Raw genomic sequence first — 25333 nt, 5'->3', positions numbered from 1 at the left:
ATGGAACTGGAATTCATCATACATCTTGGGAAGGAAAACAGGCCAGACAAGAAACTTAAATATGTTTTTCTCAGGTATACTTTAGCTTTAAAAGACACAAACCTAGCCACATGCCGGTGGCTCACCCTATCATCCTAGCTACACAGAAGGCTGAGATCTGAGGATCATGGTTCAAAGCCAGCCAGGGCAGGAAAGTCCATGAGACTCTTGTCTCCAATAAACCACCAGAAAACCAGAAGTGACACTGTGGCTCAGGTGGTAGAGTGCTCACCCTCAGCTGCAGAGCTGAGGCACAGCAGCCAGGACCAGAGTTCAATCCACATGAGTAACCAAAAAAAATGATGTAAAGCTGTAAAGGAGACTCACAGTGATGTCCTCTACCACAGGGGCCCTGGGTTCAATTCCTCAGCACCACATAAGCAAAAAGAAAAAATGCCAGAAGTGGCGCTGTGGCTCAAGTGATAAAGTGCTAGCCTGAGCTGAAGAGCTGAGGGACAGTGCCCAGGCCCAGAGTTCAGGCCCCAGGACCAGATCCAAAAAACAAACAAACAAACAAACTTTACTGTCAGCTCACAACCTCTCCCCCATCTTTGTTTAAAGAAGCGAACCCTCCTGTCTCATTTTGGGTGGATCACCGTGCCTACCTTACATGTCATTGGGAACTTCTGAGTGGAGCTGAAGGCCCTGTCTTGGGTTGGTCAGACTGGCACCCCCTCTTACCCATCTCTGGCAGCAGTTCCTCTCAGTGAGGGGGGGTAATTCATTTATATGGAGCTTGATCTTATGTAGCTGGCTGGCTAAACTCATAAGAGAGTTTGGAGTGCACATATAATACAAGGAAGGCATACAAAAACCATCAGTCAAAGCATTCCCAGGCCAAGCAATGACACTAGCAATCCTTTAACATAAGTTAGGGAAGGAATATAGTATTGAAATTGTTTAGTTTTTTTTTTTTTAGCAGTTTTTGCCACTTTAGAGTCCAGAGGTAGGGCTTGTGTAGTATTATGAGCAAGCTGATTAAGATAATGGGCAGTTTGTACATTTTGTGTTAGCGTCACAGCAGCTGCTGCTGTGGAGGCAGCTAACGAAATAAAGGGCAAAACATCAGCTACAAGTAGCCCAACAAATCAATGAGGGCACATTAGTTCTTTCAATTGTCTTTACACCTGAATGACAGAATCTTCATTCCAAGTTTCAGAAATATTTACAGGAAGCATAACAAAAGATGGTTGTCTAACAATAAGTATAGATTCAATTATGCCGCTATAAGAGCAATTAGTAAAAGAACAATTAGAGCAGTTAACATTAAAATAATTAACTCCCACAGAAATATTAAACAGTCCATAAATAATGACATGGGTGGAGATACACAACTCATAATTATTTTTTTAAAGGATGAATTGGGCCAGGTTATGTTGTTGAGTGCAGCCACCAGCATCCAAACATGATGTTGAGGATGCCCATTCATCCACCACAGTCCAAGTTTGTACTTATTGGTAAGATTAGCTCCAGACCAGTCCATTAACTGAGAGTTAGTTCCAGAAATATTGGTAACAAATGGCTGTACATGTCTGCACCTTATTGGATGAGGCTCTCCTGTAGATACTACTATTTGTGAAGAATTAATGCCACAGGGTGTCACATAGGATGGAGTAGAATTTGGATGAACTGGGTGTTCAGTTGACAAAGATGTCATCTGCATATTGTAGATCTGATATTTTGTCTGGGATCCAAATTTTATGAGTCATGGATAGCATTATAATACAGCCTGGAATGGAGCCTTAGAGCTGGTGGTAAAGCATAAAGGAGTTCCAATGCCTGAAGCTGAGATATTTCCCATCTTGGTGTGCTGGATGAAGGGATAGGGGATTGTACTGTATGCTGATCTATTGACATGAATGAGTACTTCAACTCCCTCCCAAGTTGTAGGGTGCACAATCGGGAGATCTGGCAGGTACAACCAATGTGTCAGCATTTGTGTCATCTGAATGAGCCTCCACAATACTAATGTAATGCTCAGGCAGCAAGTGAGATTTATTTTCTTCCTGGGAAAAAACACAAACATGTCCTCGACCCCAAGTTAAAAGCAGATCAGGGCCCGTGCCAATCACCTGTTAAAGGATCCTTCTACTTAACTTGGGAAAAACTCTTTGCTCTCTTTTTTTTTCCCAAAACCGCTGTGCTGCAGAAAGGCCATTACAATCTAAGCTTAAAAATTTAGTTCAAATAAAGCATGAGAAGAGTATTAACAGGAGAGAAAGGGTGTAATTCCCCCATTTTAATTTAAAAATTGGGTGTTTTAACAGACCATTGGCTTGTTTAACAATTTCTTGTTCTTGAGGAATATAGGGAATATTTGTAGAGTGAAAAATCTGGTAAGATTTACAACAAGTTTGAAAAGGTTGTCCGACATATGTTTAGGAAGTCCCATAGTGGCAAAGCAGTGTGGGGAAGGAACAATACAATGTTTGCTAGTCTCCCCGGCAAGAGGAGTAGCCATAATAAATTTAGAGTAGGTATATGGTAACATGGACAAAGCGAAGCCATCCAAAAAATGGAATCAGGCAGGAGTTTAGTCTATTTTTTCCACGTTGGAGTTGGTTAGGGTAACAATGTAGATTTCCTCCAGGTGACTGTCAGGCTGTAACAGCAGCAGCAGCAGGGTCTCTCAGTGCCTCCAAGGGACTGTCACTGGGCTGTAAGTTTCTATACAGACTGGTTAAGGATACAAGTGATACGTAGGCTTGGCAGGTTGTGCCCCACTAGTTTTTTTTTTTTTTTTTTTTTTTTGGTGGGTCATGAGGTTTGAACTCTGGGCCTAGGCACTGTCTACAAATTGAGCTACAGCGCCACTTCCGGTTTTCTGGTAGTTTATTGGAGATAGGAGTCTCACAGTCTCTCCTGCCCGGGCTGGCTTTGAACTGCGATCCTCAGATCTCAGCCTCCTGAGTAGGTAGGATTACAGGCGTGAGCCACCAGCGCCCGGCCCAACTAGTTTTTAAAAAAAATTTTTATTGTAAAGATACTATCCAGAGGGTTACATTTACATGAGCAAGTTAATGCTATACTTCCTATTGAGCATTGTTACCTCCTCCATTGTTTTTCCCTACCATCTCTTCCCTCCCTACCTTCCCCAGGTTCTTTTTTGGTTTTTAATTGTGATTAAGTGATTACATAATTTCCCGAATTTCACAGTATTGTAGAATAATGAGACTCATTTAAAGTCAAAAGTTCATTATAACTTTCCTGGAGCAAATTGTCTATCACGGTCTATGACATATAACCATGTAGAGGCCGGGATGGGGGCAGTGGGGGGGGGGGAGACCAAGATGGCAACTGGGCAGTAGGGAAATGCCATAGCTCTCCCCACCCAAAAAGAGAGCTCCAGTTCCAATGCTTAATCTCCCCAAGAGACCAACAACAACAAAAAGACGAACATTCAGAGAAAAACAGGAGGTGGAAAATAACAAAAAAGAAAGAGAGGAAAAGAAGAATTTCAGAACAGAGAAGAGCGAAGACCCCTCCCCCAACCTTCACTGTCCGCATAGCAGCGCACCAAGCTGCAGACAGCCGGCCTGGTGGGGGCTGCTGTAGTCCTACAGACACAGGGGGCTGCCTGCAGATCACCTGCTCAGAAGCCGCCTATGGTACCGGTTTGCAGACATGCTGATTGCCACAGAGAAACCTACCAGCTGGGAGTCTCCACGAAGATCCCAACCCCACCCCTCACTCTCCAGAGTAGAGAGGCTTCATCCTGCCAAAGCTGCCCGGCAGCTGCAGCACATGAAGCAGCCGCCAGCCTGCCCGGTGGGGGCTACTGGAGTCCCAGAGACTCAGGTAGCTGCCTGCAGATAGCTCAGAAGCCGCCTGAGGTACCTGTGTCAGATCCGCCGATTGCAATGACCTGGCAGGGGCTGCCAGGGTCCCAGAGACACAGGGGGCTGCCTGCAGATAACCCGCCCAGAAGCCTCCTGAGGTATCGGTGTCAGACCTGCCGACTGCAATAAATGGAGAAACCCCTGAGCCCGGAACTCAGCCCTATGATGGAGCCCCCAGAGCTACACGGGACGCCCACGGAACAGCAAAGCAAAGGACCTACAAGGAAGTGGTGCTGATATGGAGAGTGCAAACCCCAGCACTCAGAACCTGTAAGGAGGCCCAGCCCCCACCCCTGGCTCCACTAGTTTTTAAGACTATTTTGACAATAGCCCAGGACAATTTACCAAGATGACAACCTTTTTAACTAGATAGTTCTTTTAATAGGGCTGATTTTCTAGGCAGATTTAGAGGGCTCAGGCCTGTACTACTATTTTCCATGCCTTTTGCTTCTGTCCATTTTGCCAAAAAATTTTTTATGACTCTGGTCCCTTGTTCTAAAAAGGGGATGATGGGTGAAGATTCATCTTCTGTAACTTCTTCAAGCTGAGTCAGGGTGTTGCTCCTACCCAGCCAGGAACCTATAACCTTAGTCTATTTTACAAAGAGGTTACCAGGGTTAGATGTCATTAAGAACAATATTTTAACTTTTGACAAATGCACAGACTTTTTTTTTGGCTACAGCAGTGTAGTTTGTTTAGCACTCTGGTTTGTAATAGCATCTTTAGGAATGTGACCTCTAGTGACCCTAACAATGGCTAAGTCACCTGTGCAGGCCTTTAGACAGATGTTAATAGAAACACACTCTTAGGTTTACAAAGTTTTTTCTTGAACAGATAAATTTCATGTAGCTGGTGTTAGCTCAAAACTTACTGTCAATTAGGGCTTTTGGCACATACAGGGGTTGGGATTTAAAACATCCCCCACATTTTATAACTTTAGCTTTTTAGTACTATCACAGACTACTAACAAGTTTCTGTCCCTACACTGTAGATAGTCATGGACATGAGGCATGCTTACAACTTATCTACCCATGACCTCCTGGCTCTGACCAATTTTTGAAGGGCCACGCACAAAAGACTCTAGGATCTGACATTTCTACCATCCAAGCTCCTCTTCTACCACTCCTCTGGATGGTCCTCCATTGCTCTTGTCCCAGGAGTGTCTTCTCTAAACTGGAATAAATGCCTGATTTGCATTCTCTTAGCTGGTCACTGGACTTGAACTTGGGGTCTGAGTGCTGTCCCTCAGCTTTACAGCTCAAGGCTAGCACTCTGCCACTTTGAGTCCCAAAGCAACTCTTCTGAGTAATGGTGACATTCTCACAGGGACCTTTTTCTGCAGGGGCTGGCTTTGAACCAGTTTGCAGATCAATGAGTCTTATAAAAGGCCACTTTACTCCAATTAAAAGCAACAAGGTGGCGAGCATAGAAGTAGCTTTTAAGCATGCTCTTACCTGAAACTTACTAAGAGCCAAAGTTACATCTGACAAACTTGTAAGAATCCTCTGTGCTTTGCTCTGGGCTTGTTGGAAACTTAAAAAACCTATGAGCAAACTGGAATAGCAATTAAGCAATTATTTTGGTAATCTTAATATTTCCACTTTGAGGCAAATGTTAAGAACAATTTTACTTTTAAACTTTATATCCAGAAATCCATTAGTAATTTTTTAAGCCTCCTATTAATCTCTTTTATTCTTTTATATTTTAGTTTTTATTTACATTAAAAAATCCCTTAAAATCTTGAGGGCAAGTGTCACTCATTGTCTCTTGTCTGCTTGTTTTAAAACAGGTACACATTAAAACTTTTAAACTCAAATAACAATTTCTCCTTAATGCAAGAATTACAATCACCATCCCTGTACCAAAAGCTAGACTTAACACCTTTATGACTTTTAAAAACATATCCTAATTGTAGAACATCATTGAAAGCAAGTCACATTATACAAATACATTTTTTAACCCTCTTTTTAAGTCGAAGGGGCAGTTTTAGCAATACTAATCAGACCATCACATCACTAATTTTTACTATCATGTTTCTAGTATTTATCTGTAGAGAAAAAGGACAGAACAAAGCTGGGCCACTTGGCCCCTCCTATGGAATGGGCACGCACCTAGTCTCACTCTTTAGGGTAAGATGAACTGCCAGCTTGTCCTCTTTTATCATGCGTGGACTCCTCCCATGGCCCGTCCCACCATGTATGACCAGCTGAACTGCACTTTTGCCTGTGTACCCCTTACCCCTAAAGATAGGTCTTTTGTTGGTTTTTAAGTTTTTTCCTTTTCTTATCTCTTGGTTTTTGAATGAAAATACACAGTTTTAGACAGACACAACAGGTAATGTATTTGACAATGTTAAACAAACTTTTATATTTATCCCCTTCTAATATTTATCACCAAATTTTAGCCAGGGAAAGAAATTCCAAACAGCCAAGGCATTTTTGTTAAGCCAGATAACTTGATTACAGTGTAAACAGCCTTATGCATTTTAAAATATCAGATTTTTTAATTTTTGAAGTTAAAGAATCCTTAAAAGGTCCTTTAAAACAATGTGAAAATTCTTTAAAATTTTTGTTGATGTCCAAACCTCGTAATCTTTTAAATTTTAAACTTAAACTCACGCAATTGTTACAGCATGCTGATAATCCTTATATTAAACATGTTCACAAACACATACAAAACACACACAGACCTTAAAGCACACAAAAATTCAAAATCAGTTGTACATACATTTAAAACTGGTACCAATTCTAAAACAGAACTAGACAAGACAACAACCAAAGGCTGAGTTGGGGGCTAATGGGCCCCCAGTTTATCCCTACCTCAGAAAACATAGAACAGAAAACACACCGAAGTAAACAAGACAAACAATTGGCCACAAAAACAAAATCAGGTCTCAGTGAATGGGGCAACATCTCACCACCATTCACAAGTGGGACTCAAATCCACTGACCAGGGAACTCGAACCCCCTCTACTCACCTCTGGAGGATTTTTCTTTTCAATTCCTGCAAACGTTGACCCAGGGGCCTTCCAAGGTGGAGGAGAATTCCCAGTCATCTTGGGGCAAGGGAATTAAGTGCCTAGTGCCTGTCCCCCCAGACTGACAGGTTCTCCCCCATACTCAGACCCCTGGGCCAAGACCTGAGGCTAAGATCTTGCTGGTGTCACTTGCAAGTGGTCAGTGGCATTTTTATCAGGCTGCAAGTTCTCCTTGCCAGCCCTTGTAAGTTATTTTTACATCCTCCAGGTTTTTCACCCCCCACCACTTCCCTAATTCTGGATCCAGAGAGGGTGGAGGAGGTGGCAGTGAAGGGTAGAAAGGGGGTCAGTTTAAAGTGTAAGTAACAAAGAAGGAGCTAGAGAGAAACAGATATTAAAAGGGGGTGTTAGCCAGCCTCCTCAGGGCTCTCGCATCAGGATGAATCCGAGAGAAGAAACATTACAAGAATTCCAAAATACATACACACAAACATTGAGACAAAACACATTTACAACATGCATGTTGTAGAATGTCAGACAGAAAGTGCAGGACTACAGACAGGCCCAAATGTCCACACTACTGGATAGTTTACCCTGATGAGGATCTGGGGACGTTTTTCCCAGGGGCAGTTGGCTGTCTTATAGTGTGTCTGCCAAGACTCTTGCCAACTCCAATACAGAACCTGCAGGCTGCACAGATACCAGACAATCACAAAGCAGCAATGATTTAACTTACACGCCATTTTCATCATAGTGTCACTGAATCCTTTTATCCTTTTTTTTTTTGTTAAGTTTCTAAACTAATGGTTCCTCCCTCTGGGAACCAGGGGCATACTTCCTTGACAAAGCGAATGAAACTCTCTAACTGCCTCTGTCCAACTTTCACTCATCGAAGTTGAATCTGCGCTTTAGAGCCTGTACATAGAATGTAAGGCTCTTACTGTGACCCATAATTTCTTACTCCCAACTATACTTTCACCAACTCTCTTTTTCTGGGTGTGTCCTCTTACCTTAGCGGGGTCCTCTGCCTTGATTCCAGGTTTTCAGGTCCCTAATCGGGTGCCACTTGCCGGAGCCTGCCGGCAACCAAAGAGAATCCTGAATTAAGGAGTAAGGAGGAGAAAAATAAAGACATAAGACAAAGCATGGGGTCAGGAGGTCTGCAGCTCAAGACTGCAGCACCGTTTATTTTTAACTTTCCCTAATATATACTATTAGAAGTCAAGAGGTAACATAAGGTTACAATAGTCCAGAAAAACAAGGAAAATTTCAGTAAAAACAGAGTGCAGTAAAGCCAGACAAGGTCAACTGGTAGAAAGTAAAACAAACTGCAGACATAGCAAAGCAATCCCGGGCACCTGGTGTTTTCTAAGTAAGCCTGCTCCTTGTACATGCCTTCAAGTGAGCACAGGGGTCAAGATGACATTAGAACTTTACTGTCGGCTCCCAACAAATATCAGAGGTAATATTAAGATATTATACTAGGAAACAAGATCCACTAATACAGCTTACGGTTACTAGATTTGAACTACTTTAATGATTGGATAATCTTATGTGTTAGTATATGATTTCATAAATGACATTAACTATATGAAGATGTAATAGTCATACTGCAAACATTTTGAATCCCCTTAGTGACTTAATTTTACAAATATTTAAAATTGTGTTGCATTTCTGTTTTGCTGTTTAATAAAAAGATGTTTCACAAAAAAAGAAGATATAGTCTATTTCCATCACAAAGTATGACTAGGCCAGGAACAAGAAGGAAATCTTGTCATGTGCTGCCACAACTGTAGAACTACAGATGACTGTGGAAAATGCAAGAAGTCAGACACAGAAAGGCAAATGCATTTTCTTGAAACAGACAAGAACAGGGCAGAGGAATAGTCAGCAAGACCAGAAGGGTCCAGGTGAGGAATGGAGTCACATGCAATAAGGTAGACCAGACACCCAAGGTGAGGAGTCACTGCTGATCCTCTCCTGAGCACAGTGACAAATTTCTGCTTCAAAATCACCACTGATAGTGATGAAAATGACTAGGGAATTAGAGAATGAAGTTACCTCCCCCGAAATGACCAGGCATCAAAAGAGATCACTCATCACCATGCTTTCAGGAATATGCAGGAAATGCTTACCCCTAATCTTCAAATGGGGTCTCTAGGGATGAAAACATTTTTAGAAAAAAATGGCCATTATTGCCAAAGAAAGTCCTGTACAGGAAGGTCTCATTCTATTTTCTTTCCTTTTTTTGTGCCAGTCCAGGGGTTTAAACTTTGGGCCTGGATGCTGATGATGAGCTCTTTTATTCCAGACTGGCAGTCTATCACCAGAGAGTGGAGATAAGAATGGGAGATAAGAATCTCATAGGCTTTCTACACCAGGCTGGCTTTGAACCTTGATTCTTTGATATCAGGCTCCTGAGATTGCATCAGTACAGGGTTCCATTTTTCTTTTCTAACAGCATATATGATATAAAAGAAAAGGAGACTAAGATGAGGAGGGCTGGGAAGGTGGCTCAGTGGTAGAGTGCTTTCCTAGCATGCATGAAGCCCTGGGTTCAATTCCTCAGCAGTACATACATAGAAAAAGCTAGAAGTGGTGCTGTGGCGCCAATGGTAGAGTGCTAGCCTTGAGCAAAAGTAGCTCAGAAACAGTGCCCAAGACCTGAGTTCAAGTCTCAGACCTGAAAAAAATAAAAGGGAAGGGACACATTGGGTAAGGAACTTTGGGGACACATGGCTTACACACCGCTGATGTTGTTTACAGACAGTCATTTCAAGTTGGGCCTCAGTGTCTCCTGCTGGCCTACTGGGATCCAGGAGAGGTAAGCGACTGCACCCCTCCCCTGCCCCCTGGAGAAGCACCCACGAGAAAGTGAAAAGTGTCTTGATAATTGTCACATGGGGGAAAAGAAAAAGTTTACTGGGAACTTGGCTTGTTACACCAGGTGAAGGGAAAATCACTGCTCTCGAGGGAGACTACCTCAGCTGCGGCCCTCCTGGACCCCTATCTAAGGAGCCCTCTGCAGCTCTGAAGTGCCCATGTGCATCTCAGAAATGACCCGCCCTGCCATGCACATCCTGAGAGAAGAGGCGAGCACTTGTGTTCACTGCCACTGGAGAGGTGCAGCCTGCAGGACAGACCCCAGGTTCCACACTCTGGGTAAGGTATCATCTTGAGAGCAAGGATTCTGCATTGAACCTGGTTGCATAACAAAGAAACAGGGAAGGTTAGGAATGGGCTAGGACAGTGAAAAGAACAGGGGTTCCAGGCCCCTCACCCCTAAATCCTGTTGGTTCCTAACTTCGTCTCTCCTCACAGAGTCTGTCCTGGTTTATGACAAGTTAGGAGGAATCCTGATTGTCTAGAGGCTTGGGACGATGTGTTCACATCAGCGACTCTCACATGGCATTTGACTCTAAAATTGCCCCCTCTCTGTCTCTGTGATCTACCTCCTTCTTAACCTGCAACATCCCAATGCAGACCTGGTTCATCTTCCTGGTATTTGTTCTGTGAAATGTGGGCTCCGTGTTGAGGAAAGGATGACACCTAGGACCCACTCCTGCAGCCAGGGTATTGAAGTATAAGTGCATGTGACCCTGGGAACATGTCAGACATGTTTCAAGTTTCTTTCTTTAGTCAGTCAGAGAGCTTGGACTTGAGTCTTGCCCATGTTCCTTGAGCCCTTTTTGCTCAAGACTAGGCCTCCCACTTTGTGCCACATATCTACTATCAGTGTGCTAGTGCTTAACTGGAAAGAATAATCACACAGACTTTCGTTCTCTGGGTGGCTTTGAATTGGGAATCCAAAGTCTCAGCCCCTGAGTAGCTAGGATTACAGTCTTGAACCACTAGGGCCTTGCTTGTTTAGAATCTTAGATCTGATTCTACAGAGGAGAAATGCAGCCGCCTTCACCTCAGAACCAGACTCACCTTCCCTTAATGCTATTTCTCCAGGTTCACCCATTTCCCTGAACATGCCATCTTCCTCTTCCCGATGGATGAATAGAATGGGATTTTTCCTAATACATGAGAGACAGTAGGAGATTATTTCCAGTGGTGTGAATGCTGGAAGGAGAATATTGTGTTCCCTTGGCACCATGCAGGCCTCAGTTTCCTAAGCCAGGGCCTCTGAATGAGACTCAAGGTACAGAGAGGATGGGAGATGCTCATGTGTTTATGGGGGTGATCCTCTTAGCCCAGACTGTGGTTTGGTTTGTAGGTAATTTGTCTCTTCTCTCCCATTGTCTATTCCTTTCCTGCATGGGGAACAGGATGAGAGCCACAGACTTGATTCTTAGGCACTTACTTGTGGCCAGCTTCCTAAGTCTTCTGTGTAGGGCTGTTCCCCAAACCATGGTGGCTTGGGGCTGGAGAAATTTCTTCAGTGATGTGGAGTGCAAAATAGTCTTCTATCTTCACGGAGTGGGCAGGGGGATGTCGATTGTTAGCACTTGCTCCCTGAGCATCTTCCTTGCTCTCAGCATCAGCCAGGGGGACTCCAGGTGGGCAGGGCTGAAGGGGAGAGCCCACAAGCACATTGTCTCCACCCTCTACCTCAGCTGGGGGGTTTTCCTCCTGGTGAGCCTTGTTAATATCAAGTTCATGACTGGACCCAAAGCAAATGAAAACATGACGAGCTTTAAGGCCTATGGTTATTGTTCTTCCGAGCGTCACGACCCAGCTGCTCATGTGCTCTATATGGCCCTGCTCTTGTTGCCTGATGTTCTATGTCTGGGGCTCATGCTCTGGGCCAGCACCTCCATGCTTTTTGTCCTGTACAGACACAAGCAGAGAATGCGACACATCCAGAGGGTCAGTGTCTCCACCAGAGCCTCTCTCGAGTCCAGAGCTACCATAATCATCTTCTTCCTGTTGAGCGCCTTTGTCTCCTTTTATACTTTGTCCTGCATCTGTCAGATTTGCTTGTCTGTGATTTACAACCCCAGCCCAGTGCTGCACCATATTACGGTGTTTGCTATGGGCTGTTTCCCAGCCCTCAGCCCTTTCCTGCTCATGAGCGGACACTCCACACCCTGCAGCCTCCTCTTCACCTGCACAAAGAAGAAGAAATTGGTCCTCCACTGATGACCACCAAGCTTGCATCTCTGCTAAACTTTGCTTGTCTATTCAACAATCTCCATACCTAGATAAAAGTCATCTGCTGAGAGATAGAAGTGTGCACACAGGTCCACATCTGCACATTTGTGTGCTATATATCTCTGTGTGTGTTCATCTGTCTCTATTGTGCTGGCCCACAAAATTATATGAAAGTGTAAATGTTAGATTTTGAAATAATGCTTATTAGTTCATGTCAACTTCTTCCAGAGAATCTGCCCCATTAAATGGTAGTCATATCAAATTCAAGATAAACTGGTTAAACTCACTTTACATGTTTTCCTAATTCCATTTTGAGTCTTTTGATTTTTTTCTTTCTTTCTTAATAGTTCCCTATGCAATGAAACAAATAATTCTTAAAGCCCCTTCTGTTCTGGAGAAGAAAGTAGTTGGAAAGAAAATAGCAGGTGGCAATTGTTTCTATCATATTTATAAGATGATTTCTATGTTGCTTTGTATGTCCTTCCCACACAGTATAACCCATGCTTTCACTGTATTTGATGTTGGTATATTTTGTGGAGTGGAAGGGAAAAAACAACTCGTTTAACTAGGGATACAGATGGACCCATTGCAACAATGAGATGTACAGTCGTTATGTGGAAAAATGAACTTTACAAGTTTGGTGTGGGGGGGAATCAGGTTGGGGGAAGGCTGGAGTATGGGAACGGATAGGAAGGAGAAACAAAGAGGAGGCAACAATGCTTGATAAGAGACGTACTCGTTATTTTTCCCATATAATTGTAACTCCTCTGTAGGGTATTCTCACAATAAAAAAAATAAAGAAAAGAAAATAGCAGCTGGGTGTGGTGATTAATGCCTGTGTTCTGAGTTCATGAGGAGGCGAGATCAAAGGATCACATTTCAAAGCCAGTCTAGGCAGAAAACTCTCTGAGACTCTCATCTCCAATAAACCACCAAAAAACCCCCAAACAAACATGGAGGTGGTGCTGTGGCTGAAGTGGTAGAGCAGTAGCGTTGAGTCAAATTTCCCAGGGACAGAATGGAGGCTGAAATTTCAAGCCCCAGGCCTGGCTCAAAGAAGGAAAGAGAGAATGAGGGACACAGACACACATACAGAGACAGACAGAGAAGAGAGAGTGCAAGCCAGCAAAGAAGGAAGGAAGGAAAGAAGGAAGGAAGAAAGAAGGAAAGAAGGAAGGAAGTGCTGCTGGTGTAGCACTAACCACAAACAACAAGACTGCTTCCTGACAGTTACTCTGTTAGTCTTGTCCATGCTGATTTCTTACACATAATTTATTTTCACAACTCTTTCTTTTCCTTGACAGTCTATGTTACATATCTCTAGACTCTGCTAATTCAACAAGCACATTAAGTGTCCTTCTGAAAAGCACCTTTGTTAATATAAAGTTGTTTTTAAAACACGAAGGCTCCTTGAGAAATTCCCTTGCTTGGCTATTGTGACATTTCGTGCAGTGCTCCTCATGAGGTCACTTTAACACAGCCTCTGGGGTGCAGGTCAGGGCTGCTGTGCTGAATGTGAGGAGGGGTCTCCTGTCCAGGGCTCTCCACCTTCACCCTTTTCTTCTCAGGAATGAATTGAAAGGTGACAGCAAGCCAGAAGTAGCACTGATGTCCCGGGGACAGTCATCAGCCCTGAGAACAAAAGCTCAGGGATAGGAAACAGGCCTTGAGTTCAAATTCTGGGACCAGCATAGAAAAGGAAAGCAAGCAGATGGCAGGCCTGCCACCAGGAGTCAGCCAGGGACTATGCCCGGTGCTGAGTGGACTCTGGGCTCTGAGCCAGGCGCCTCCTCCTGATCCTGAAGTTCCCACAGCCACCCCACCACAGAAAGGCTTGAACCACAGGCCCTGCCGTCCCTGCACTCCCTCCCCCCACGCTCCCTTTATCCAGATTCTGTACCTGCCCCATGTCCTTAATCCAGTCCAAAGTCATTCCACCCCCCACAGGCATGCTCTGGTCTCCTTGGGGAGCTGTGTGGTGTCATCATTAACCTCACACACACCTGTTCCTCTCCTGACACTGCTGTTCCCGTCCCAGAGGTCTTCCCCATCTGTGTCACCTTGGTGAGTGTGGATGTGGACTTAGCCTCCTGACCTAGGGGCAGCGTGTGTCCTCAAGCAGCTCCCTGCCTTGTGAGGGGACGCAGGCTTTCCCTGCCCCCACTCCACCCCCTGTCAGTACTCGCTCCCGAGGAGCACCCCACCCTCTACTGACCTCACCCTCTGTCTTGAGCAGGATCCAAATCCAGGACAACCCACGCCCCGTGCTTCCCCTACCCCACAACTCTCAGCAATGCTCCTCCTGCTTTTCCTTTTTTTTTTTTTTGGTTGGCCCTGGGGCTTGAACTCTGGGCTTAGGCACTGTTGCTGAGCTCTTCAGCTCAAGGTTAGGCTCTGCATCCCACGCATCCCTGCAGTCTGCTGGAAGCACACCTGCCCATCGTCATGCTGACATGCAGCCCTGCCTGGACTTGTTACTTCTGGAGAGTTCGCATATTCAGGTTGTCTTCCTCCATGTCTGTCTCCTTTCTTCCTGAGCACCCTCGGTTCTATGCCATTAATATTTATGAATCCCTTTCCTGTTCCCTGTGTCCTTGCCACACAGTGGCTGGCCACCTGGCTCCTGCTCCCCTGCTGTACACCTGCCAGCCAGAGCTCACATCCAGCTCCTGACTTGGCTTCATTCACAGCAGCACCTGGTGACTATGCTCAATATCCAGGAGGGATGAGACATGCTCACCTCTCACTTCTGGGGATGAGTTGAAGCTCCTTACAAAGCCTTCCAGGAAAAATGGGTCAGCCCGTGAACCAGCTGGGAGGTCAGCTGTCCCTCACTCCCTGCACCCTTAGCTTGGGGGCTCTGGGCCCATCCCTTGTGCACCTCCTGCTGGTAGAGCAGGCCACACTGTTTGCCATCCTCACAAAACAACCACCCTGGCCAATCGCTGCCATTGTGATGAAAACAGCGAATTCAGAAGTGCCAAGAAAGTCCTGGGGAGGTTTTGGGGGGAAGCGCTCATGCTAGTTCAGATCTGGGAGTAACCATTGATTGACCCCTAGGACAGGCGCCATCTGACTTGTGTTCATGGGTCACACCTGAATCCTGGCATCATGGTGGCCACTATTGCACACTGCACACACCTTGCCTTGTCAGGTCCCTGCCAGACTGTATCTACCTTCCCATTGTTTCTACTTCATTAAAAGCCCTAACTACTCACTTCTTACAGCTGATAGTGCCTTGGTAGAGAAACCTTTAAAGCAGATGGATCCTTGTTATAATGAATTTTTGGCGGGTGTGGGTGGGAAATCAGTTGTGGGGCTTGAACTCAGGACCTGGGTGATGTCCCTGAGCTCTTTTACTCATGGCTAGTGCTCTACCACTTGGAGCTTAGTGCCCCTTCCAGTTTTCTGGTAGGGAACTGAAGAATCTGCTGGACTTTTCTGCCTAGGCTGGCTTTGAACTGTGATCCTCAGATCTCAGCCTCAGTCTCTAAGATGACAGATGCGATCCACAGTTGTCCAGGGACTTACTCTTCAAATTATCCAGGACTGGTTGAGCCACACTTGCAGTTTTGGGTGGAATGCAACGTGGGCATGGTGCATGATCTTTCAATGCATTTTTGAAATTTCTTGCTGGGATGTTATATTAAATATTTTACATCTGTGCCCTTCAAGAAATAGGTGTCTAATCCTGTTTTGAATTTTAACTGTTATGATATTCTAGTGGTTTTAGTTGATGTCTTCACTGTTCTTGGCTGAAGGCTTGTCAGTCTTAGCTATCTTCCTAAGGAAAGTTCTTATCTTCACTGATTTTTTTTGTCAGTCCTGAGGCTTGAATTTTGGTCCTGGGCACTGTCCCTCAGCTCTTCAGCTTAAGGTGTGCACTCTATCACTTGAGCCAGAGTCGCCACTTCCAGATTTCTGGCGATTGATTGGAGATGAGTCTCATGGACTTTCCTGAATCAGCTGGCTTTGAACCATTATTCTCAGATCTGAGCCTTCTGAGTAGCTAGGAATACAGGCATGAGCCACCAGAGCTCAGCTTCTTTCACTGATTTTTTTTACATTGTTCTTTTAATCTCCATTTCTTTCATTTTTACCCTGATTTGTGTGTGTGTGTGTGTGTGTGTGTGTGTGTGTGTGTGTGTGTGTGTGTGTGTGTGTGTGTGTGTGTGTGTGTTTATGTATGTGCCTGTCCTTTGGCTTGGACTCAGTGCCTGGCACTGTTGCTAATCTTCTTTCGCTCCAGGCTACAGTGCTATCACTTGAGCCACAGCTCTGCTTTGTACATTCTGGGGATAATTTATTGAAAATGAGCCTCATGGACTTTTCTGATGCCTTTGAACCACAATCCTCACATCTGAGCTTCTTATGTAGCTCTGATTATTGGTGAGCAGCCATCAGTTCCTGGCTGGCTCTATCCTGATTTTTATGATTCTCTTTGTATCCACTGTTCTGGGTTTGTTTTTAGACTGTGCTTCATCATTGATTGCATTTGAGACCTTTTTCCTGGCAGGCCCGCACAGCTGTAAATTCCCTCAGAGAAGCTTTTGCTTCATCCAAGAGGTTCTGGAAAGTTGTGCTATGGTTTTGATTGCTGAATTTGTAAACTTGTTCCTTCATTTGATCCTTAAGTCTTATGGCTGACTTTGGGCTTGACAGCCTATCTCTTGATGAGAGGGTGTCTTAAGCCAACATTCTAACTTGGTCTGGACTTATGGGTCCATGGCATCCAGTAGTACTATTTCATGAAACCGGGGCAGCAGTAGGCATCTGTGGGCTGGCTCGCTGTTTGTCAGCAGAAGTTAACGGTCTTTATCTCATCAACCTAACTTGGGTTTGATGTCTCCCCTGCTCTCATGGGACAAGCAACTGGGGCTCCATTTCAGGTATGTTCCCATTTGCTTGGGACAGTTTTCCACCCTGAACTTTCAGTTTTCAGTCTTGGCTGGTGAAGTGTCATCTCTATGCAGTGTTGGTTTATAACTGGGCGGGGCCAGCTCTCCCTCCTGGCTGACAGGCATAGGGTAGAGCCAGGACACTGCTTTACAGTTCAGACAGGTGTATACAGATCTGGAAAATACTGTCAGTTTTATGTTGTATGTCAATTGTCTTTGAGACAATGCTATGTGCTCATCAAAAACATGGATGATTTTCCCAGGGCAGGGGTGTGGCTCAGTGAACAGTAAGAGGACTTGAACAGTAGGAGGATGTGAATAATAGGAGGATGTGAACAGTAGAGCCTCCACAGGCAGCCTGGGTCCTTGGCCAGCTCTGCCATGGCAGGCAGCATGCCTAGGGGTCAGGACACTCACTGTGAGTGTTTAGGACTAAGTCTCCTCACAGGAAAGGGCAGAGACCAAGGCCCCAGGACACTCCCCACAACATCCACTAAGACCTGAAGGCTGACTGTTTGTACACCTTTATTTCTTTGTGAAAACAGGGGAAAAAGGAATAAAATATAAACAGTACAGTTGACACAAATAAATCATCGGGGTGGGAGTGGGGGGAGGGAAGGAGAGGGAGGTGGGAGGCAGGTGGGGATGGGGTTCCCATCTCAGCAGCAAGAGGCAGTGACCTGGATGCTCGCATCTCTCCCTACAGGACAGGAGTGGCGCCTTCCTCCTGGCTGCTGTCCATCCCACCGTGTGTCCCTCAGCCTTGGGGAGGTTGCTGGCGAAGCCTACCCAGGCTGCTCATGGAACGTGAGTGGGTCCAGGTCTGCGATCAGGCCATGCATAGGGAGGGCTGTCAGTGACTCACTGGCTCCATGAGGGAGGATCTCAGGGAGCACTGAGCAGAGGGTGGGCCGAAGGCCGGGCCCTGGAGGCCCAAGCACTGGCTTTTCTTCCAGTATCAGGCAAGAGACAAAACTGAAGGAACAGGAATGGGCTGGCACAAAAGCCCAGCCTGTCCCTCTTGCGCCCCTGCCCAGGCCCCATCACCCTCTCCCCATCTTCCAGCATGTCTGGCCCCCCAGACCCTGCCTGGGCACTGCCACCCTCTGTCCCTCCCATCCCCTGCCTGGGCACCACCAACCCTCCCAACTGCCACCACCCCCCACCCCCAGCACGCACCAGACAAGGCCTCCTGGGCACAGTACTTGACGTCCACATCCTGGTCGTGGGTCAGCTTCTCCAGGACTGGCTTGTCCTCACTCTGCAGTGTGCTGGAAGCAGAGGGGAAAGGGCTGAAACATGAAGCAGATGGGGGCCCACAGCTGGGAACTCAGTTCAGGTCTGGCCAATCCCTGCCGAATTACAACTTGCATCTCTAGATGGCTAGCGATGCTAAGCCACCCCTCAGCTCCTTTCCCTTCACACACGCCTCCCCATTAGGATCGCCACTGCCACTGCTGACTCCTCAGTCTACAGTGAAGCCGACACTGGGAGGAAGCAGCAGGGAGCAGTGGCAGCTGAACACAGTGGTGCACATCTGGAATCCAAGCCACTGAGGAAGCCCTAGCAATAGCTGGGTATGGTGGCACCCGTTATCCTAGCAGTGTGAGCAGCATGCACTGACCAGGCAGCCTGGGCCACACATTCACTCTGTGAAATATAACCAAGGCAAAAAGGGCTGGGGCATGGCTCAAGTGGCAGAATGCTTGCCTAGCTAGGTCATCCCTCAGTATCACCACAAAGGAAGAAACAGTGTAGCTGGAGAGGAGCATAAGAACAGCGAGTCCCAGCTCACCTGTTGTCGAGGATGGGCCCGATCTTCTGCAGGGACTAGGCCACATTGAAGGGGACCTTGACAACGGGGTCCCTTGCCATGCACATGACAGAGGGCAGAATGCATTTGGTGGTGATGTCCTGCCCACGCACCTCCGACAGAACCTGGCCAAGCACGTGCACACCATCAGTATAGTCAGCGACTGGCACCTGGGCCCGGGTGGCGAGGCTGAGCAAAACCTCTCTGGCATCCGAAGGTTGCACACAACTGACACCACCTCCCTGCAACTATCATTTACAATGAGCTCAACTCTGAAGATGCAGCCAATGGTGTATCTCACACCCGCTCACCCACACCCAGGCCAAGGTTGTCAGAGACCAGGAGTCCGCCCAGTACCAGATGTGTACCACTGGCCTTGGCCTCTGGCCTCTCCACTCCCAAGCTTGGTGTCACAGCAGGGCTGTGTGTGCCCCTCCCCTGGCAAGCTGGTTCCTGGGTACAGGTAGCATGTGGGCCACACTCACATTTATGCAGAAGATGGTGGTCATGCAGTGCAGGTAGTTGGGGTCTCCAGACATATCCAGCACCTTGGGGATGATGGTGGCATGTGCTGACTCCTTCCTGAACTTCTCCACCAGCTTCTTGAGGTTGCTGGTGGCTGCCTCATGGATGGCATAGACTGCAAGGGGGACAGGAAGGTCATAGGGGAGTTTTAGAGTGGGTCATGGCTCAAAGCCAGACTTTCCCAGGGTTCAAATATCAGGGGGCAGGGCACAGACAGAACAGTGGTGTGGCCCCACCCACTGGCTGCCAGCTCCTTCTGGCAGGACTCACCATGGTCCACCAGCATGCCATGCATAACGAGTTGAGTTTCTCATCAAAGAATTCCACTCCCTGCCAGAGGAGAGCGGTGGTGAGGACTCCAAGGGTGAGGGAGGCCAGCTACCCTCCTGTCTCCTCCCTACCATACCCAGCATGCCCTGGATCACGCACCAGCTGCCCAGCCAGCAGGGGCATGTACTCGATGATGGCCAGCTGCACCGGCCACTTGGCATCCTCGGCTAGCTCCACGATGGCGGGCAGCAGTGACTAGGACAGCTGCCGGATCTCGATCACCTCGTTCACCCAGTCCAGGTTGGAGATGATGTTCAGCTGCACCTCCGGGCACTGTAGAGGATGGGGCTCCAGTGATGCCTGGCCCAAGGCAGCTGAGAATGGGGCGAGGGGAGTGCCACCCACAGCAACACCCTACAGACCTGCCATCTCCCCAGGGCCACTGCCCAGCCCCAACCTGGCCCCAGGGACACTGTGACAAGGCCACATAGAGAGCCCCACTTGTCATTAAGTGACAGAGGCTTGGGCATCATATGACACCTGCAATCATTCTGAGAGAACTTTTAGGAATCATGAGGAAAAATAACACAGTGGGAGAAGAAAGGTGAGCCCCAGCTTTGCCCAGGACAGCTGTGTCAGGACCCAATTGAGGCTTGAGCCAGAAGGGAGGAGTCATGGCACTTGGCCCACCAGTACTGAGACTTGCCCCTTTCATTCCTGTCCCCTCAACTCCCTCCACTGACATGAGATCCCACAAGAGCACAGCTCTGCCTCCAGGGCAAGCCTCATCCATGCCATGCCCCCACTATCCAGCAAGGCCGGGGCAAACACAGCAGGTGCTCCATGACAGAAAGAGTTTGAACTGCTTCTGCCTCCCAGATCTTGAGCTCTGATCAACCCCACACGTGCATGCTTACCCATCACACATCGACTCATCACTCAGCTCAGAAGCCCCGCTGGACTCCATAATAGCCATCAATCACCTTGGCAAGGAGATACGGGAGGGGACATTCACCTCGTCCTTCAGCTGGGCCAGAAAGAGGAGCAGGAGGTGCTCGAGGGTGTTGTCTTTGCCCAGGATGGGAGAGAGGCCCATGATGACCGAGGCCAGGGCTGACTTCACATATTAGTTGGCATATGACACCAGTTCCTGGGAGGTAGGCCCAGGGGCACCTGCCTCAGCCTCCTGTGCACATGAGTGGCAGGGGGCATGGGGATGGGTGGCAGGGTCCATGCCTCCATCTACTTGGCTGCAGCCTGTGACCCAGGTGCCTGGGGCATTTCCACAGCCTGTTCTGTGCCCTCTTTCCTGCCCAGCTGACTCCCTCTGCCAAACCAGTTACCTTGATGCATGGCAAGATCTGGGTCATGATCATGATCTCCCGACAATTTGCAGAGAGGTTCTCACAGAACTCTGGGGGCCACGGTTGGGGATGAGATAGAGCCAGCTGAACCTCCACCCTTAGCCGTCCTCCTCAAGCGTGGGTCATGGGCACCCACATTTCACCTTGTGGGAGGCTGTGGCCCTCACCTTGGCCTCACAGTCCTTCATCAGATTCTGGAAGGCGGGCACCAGGTCTGTCTTGGTGATCTCAGGCCCCACTGCTTTCTGGAGCTGTAAACTCAGAACCAGAAAGAGGCTTGGTGTGTGGAGCAAAAGGGGGTCTGGCAGCCTCTCTCAGCTATTGAGGCCAAAATCCAGGCAGAAGTGGTACAGGTGTGGAGACTGGACAGGCTGCTCTTCCCAGAGCCAGCCCTGGTCTCCAGCAGCATGTGCCAAAACCACAGACCTTAGTTCACATTATCCCAAGTGGGGCTTTCTGTGACCTGATCCACAAATATGCCAGCGATGCAGAGTCTCCCGCTTTTACATTTGTACTAAAATATAGTGGGCTGAGTCACTAAATGGGCAGGGGAGCTAAAGAGAAACTCCTCAGAAGAGGGAAGAATGGCAAAGAAACACATGAGGAAATGCTCATCATCTCTGGGCATGAAGGAATTAAAAATCACAACAACCCTGAGATTCCATCTTAATCCAGTTATATTGGCCAACATTGTGAATTTGAACAAATGCTGGCAGGGATATGGAGAAAAGGAGCCCTACTGTGCAGCTGGTAGGAATGTGAACTAGTAGAGCCACTCAGCACAGCAGTCTGCAGGTTCCTCCAAATACTAAACACAGACCTTCCCTACCACCCACTCCTGGGCATCTGCACTTAGCATCATGACAAGGACACCTGCACACCCATGTTCACTGCCACACTATTCACAATAGCCAAGATATGGAAACAGCCCAGATGCCCCACAGTAGATGAGTGGACCCACAAAATGTGGACAATGGTACTTCACACAATCATTAGAAAGAATTAAATAATGTCATTTGCAAGGAAATGGATGGAACTAGAAAAAATCCTGAGAAGTTAGGTAAGTCAAGATGAGATAAATGGTTCACGTTCTCTCTGATATAAGGAAGTTAGATCTAAAATGCACTGGGATATGACAAATGCCACAGGATTCCAGAGACTCACACACAGTGAGACCAAAGGAGAGTAGTCTTAGCAGAGAATCACAAAGGCCCAATGCCTAAGCGTCTCTTCATATTCATATAAAATATTACACATACTGAAACGAATTACAAGATGTGGAAAAAAAATACATATATATTTTTTCGGTTTAGCTTTTGATACTTCTGTGTTCTTTATCTGATAAAGAGTCTGTTGTCATGTTATCTCTGGGAGGGTCCAGGGGGGCTGATGAAAGTGAACTGCACAACTCGTGGGTAGAGATGGGAGGGAGAGGCTGGGAGGGAATGAGAGAACAGCAGACACTCACTGTACAAAAGGAAATGTCCTCATTCTCTGACTCATGCATGCCATGTAATCCCTCTGTACATCCCTTCTATAATAACAGTACACATGTATAAAATGGACTGTGCACAGCAGCTCACACCTACAATCTAGCTAGCTATACAGGAGGCAGAGTTAGGAGAATTGGAGTCCAAGGTTAGCCTAGGCAAAGGTGGAGATCCTAGCTGAAAAATAAATCTAAAGGGTAGGGTGTGCCCAAAGAAGAGGGGCACCTGCCCAGCGAGCACAAGACCCCAGTTCACAGCCCCAGTTGCCAGTATGAACACATGTCTGGACGAATGTGTGCCTAGTGACTCTGGCTTTTCTTGGTTGCCAGAGATGCCTTACACTTGCTCCTGACCACTGCTTGCTCCTGACCACCACGGAGCCGATGGGTCCACACTAATGGCACACACAAGGGTAGCCCTCCAAGGGCCTCATGCTCTTTTACCAGTGTAACTGGTATGGAGTGCTAGTGGGCAGTGCTGTTTCTACCTCAGCTCCTTGTCTGTCTGCACCTTCCACTCCTGGCCAGAACAAGAGTCTCCCTTGGAGCCCAGGACTGAGAGCTTCACTTTCCCACCTTTCCAGGTCCTTGCCGTGTACAAAGCAGGGGAGTGACAGCTTCCCAGTGTGAATGTGCACCCCTGACCCTGCCAAAATCCAGCCCTGGCTTCTCTGCCCACGGATGTCAAGCTGCCCACTCCCATGCAGGACAGACACGTGTCCCTCTTCCCTTCAGCCTTGGTCCTGCCTGTGCACTGCAGGCCTCACGCACCTCAGTGAACTTGTGGGCCACCATGTAGTGGAAGTGACAGGACCTGTCTTCGGCCGTCTGGCACAGTGTGGGCATCACCAGGACCCCCAGGTCCTCCTGGGTCTGGAGCTGAGCAATGTTCACACACACCACTGCCAGCAGCTGCACAGAGTCCTGGGGAGCAGAAGGGGTGCTGAGTATCCATGGGGCATAAGGGCAGAGGGCCCAGTGGCAGAATGGGGGAGGGGGAAAGGGGCAGAGGAGGAAGGGTGGAGCAGGGACCCACCTGCTCATCAGAGGCTAGGTTGGAGAACATGGGGATGATCTCACTCTTGACATTGTCTAGCTCTAGGACCTTGGCAAACTCCCCCAGATTAGAAGCTGTGGCCAGCCGCACCATGGGGGTGTCATCTGAACAGAGATTTCAGAAATACCTGGGGATCTAGAGTGGCGCTGGGCAGGAAGAACTCATCGAGCCAGGAGAGATCAGAGGGTGTGGACCCTTGGGTGCCATGGTTGTTGCCCAGGACATAGGAGGCTTCACTCAGGATAGGAGGAAGAGTAGGATGGGGGCCTTTGGCCAGGTAGCTTAAGGGAGCAGCAGGTAGGGTTACTGTGCATTCACACTCACATGGGAGGGGGAGCTGACTGCCACTGAGGCCCATTAGGTGAGCTGACCCGAGGGGACAGGACAGGGGCAGTTGGGTAGGAGGTGGCAAGGGAGCCCGGGACTCACTGGTAGAGCTCTCCTTTCACAGCAATGGACACTCACAGGGAGCAGATGGAGAAGAGGCTGCAGGCCAATGTGGGGGAGGTGAACCAGTCGATCCCGCCAGCTGTTCCACCAGGGACACAAAATGGGCTTCGAGGTCAGAGTGCAAATGCTCATTGGAGATGGCCCTCGAAGACTCCACCACCTTGTCCCGCACCACCGTCTCCTCCACTGTGGCCAGCGGCTCCAGTGGGGGCTGCAGGGGTGGGGGAAGGTTGGGTGGCACTTATGCTCTGCTCAGCCTTCCAGCTCTGAGGCCATCCCCCTGGACAACACCCCGCCCTCCTACCAACCCTGCTCCATGGCTCCTGTTTTTGCTCTGGGGATGGGAACAAGGACCCCGCATGTCACTCACCAGCAGGCAGTGCACGTACTCTGGCTCCCCACCAGGCCGGTAAAGGTTCCAAGCTGCTCAGCCAGGGCTAGAAGGACCTCATCCTCAGCGTAGATGGTGTCTGTAGGGGCAGGGCATTCCCATCACAGCCCACCCTGTGACCCCGGCACCCTGGGATCCCAGCCCCAAGATGCACAAGCTTGCTGTCAGTACCCACAGTTTTCCCATATGGCCAGCACAGAGAACAAGATAGGAACTGGGGATGAGTGGGGGAGCACTGAGTGACAGGGCCACTTTACACCCCTCAGGGAGGGGAGACTGAGTCCCATCCTGTGCAACACTGTGGCAAGCAGATTTCCTGTTCAGGTACAGCTTACACTCTCATCACTGTTCTCTGCCAAAAATCCTTTTCTCTCTGTTCAGACTCGGTTCAGCTACTGCCTCCTGGAGACTTTGCAGGCTGTCCCCTCCCCCCAGCCTGCCCCCAACCATCAGCCCCTGTGTCTGGTTTCCACCAAAAGACAGTGCCAAGCCCAGCCACATTCTCAGGCCTCAGGGCTGGGCAGGGCAGGCCAGGACACCAGCGATCTCTGGGGTTCTTCCTTTCTGACCTAGGACTCACCACAAGAAGCGCCGCACCCAGGGCTCAGAGCACCACCTCCAGAACCCTGACACTACACTGCTGTCCTTTAAGATGCCAGCCTGGCAATATGCTCTACCCCACGATCATGCTGCAGTAATCACTCACAAAACCAATCCTGCATGTTCTGCTGGCGTGAGGCTGAGGCTTCTGCTTTTCTGTCTGGGCAGCACCACATTTTCCCAACGGACACGACACCTGCCACATGCAACTGGAGAGGCTCCCAGGCAGCAAGTCCATAGAAGGGACCTAACGTCCTTTAGGGCTCTAAGCACATTGTGTCTGGATACCAGGCAGCTCTTGGTTTGAAGCTCCCATATTTCCCCCATCCCAGGCCCAGTTGTTTCCATCCATGCAAGCAGAACATTGTCTGATGAGACTGTCCTCCCAGCCGACACTTAGTTGTTAAATGGACTGAATGCTCTCTATGTCTCTAGTATGAGTCACACGACTGTGTCCACCTGCAGAGCCCAAAGCAGGTCTCAGGCTGGGAGTCTCACTCCCGGTCTGCGGCTGCCTTCCA

The 25333-nt window shown here is 48.1% G+C and overlaps 1 protein-coding gene and 1 pseudogene across 1 annotated transcript; one reads left to right on the top strand and one right to left on the bottom strand.

The window, feature by feature from the left end:
- Positions 1-11211: 11211 nt before the first annotated feature.
- Positions 11212-11943, top strand: LOC138812439 (vomeronasal type-1 receptor 4-like). Its single transcript, XM_070000383.1, has one exon. It carries the CDS (start codon positions 11212-11214, stop codon positions 11941-11943), a length of 732 nt encoding a protein of 243 aa, XP_069856484.1.
- A 5656-nt stretch (positions 11944-17599) lies between these two features.
- Positions 17600-23464, bottom strand: LOC138812510 (serine/threonine-protein phosphatase 2A 65 kDa regulatory subunit A alpha isoform-like; annotated as a pseudogene).
- Between the last annotated feature and the right edge of the window lie 1869 nt (positions 23465-25333).

The sequence above is a fragment of the Dipodomys merriami genome, unplaced genomic scaffold, assembly GCF_024711535.1.
Source record: "Dipodomys merriami isolate MVZ:Mamm:240054 unplaced genomic scaffold, mDipMer1.0.p SCAF_57, whole genome shotgun sequence".
Taxonomy (NCBI): domain Eukaryota; kingdom Metazoa; phylum Chordata; class Mammalia; order Rodentia; family Heteromyidae; genus Dipodomys; species Dipodomys merriami.
This window is presented reverse-complemented; position numbering and strand designations above follow the sequence as displayed.

What these genes read in the sequence shown, in the direction of transcription:
- LOC138812439 (XM_070000383.1), top strand. Translation starts at nt 11,212, where the DNA reads ATGGTGGCTTGGGGCTGGAGAAATTTCTTCAGTGATGTGGAGTGCAAA.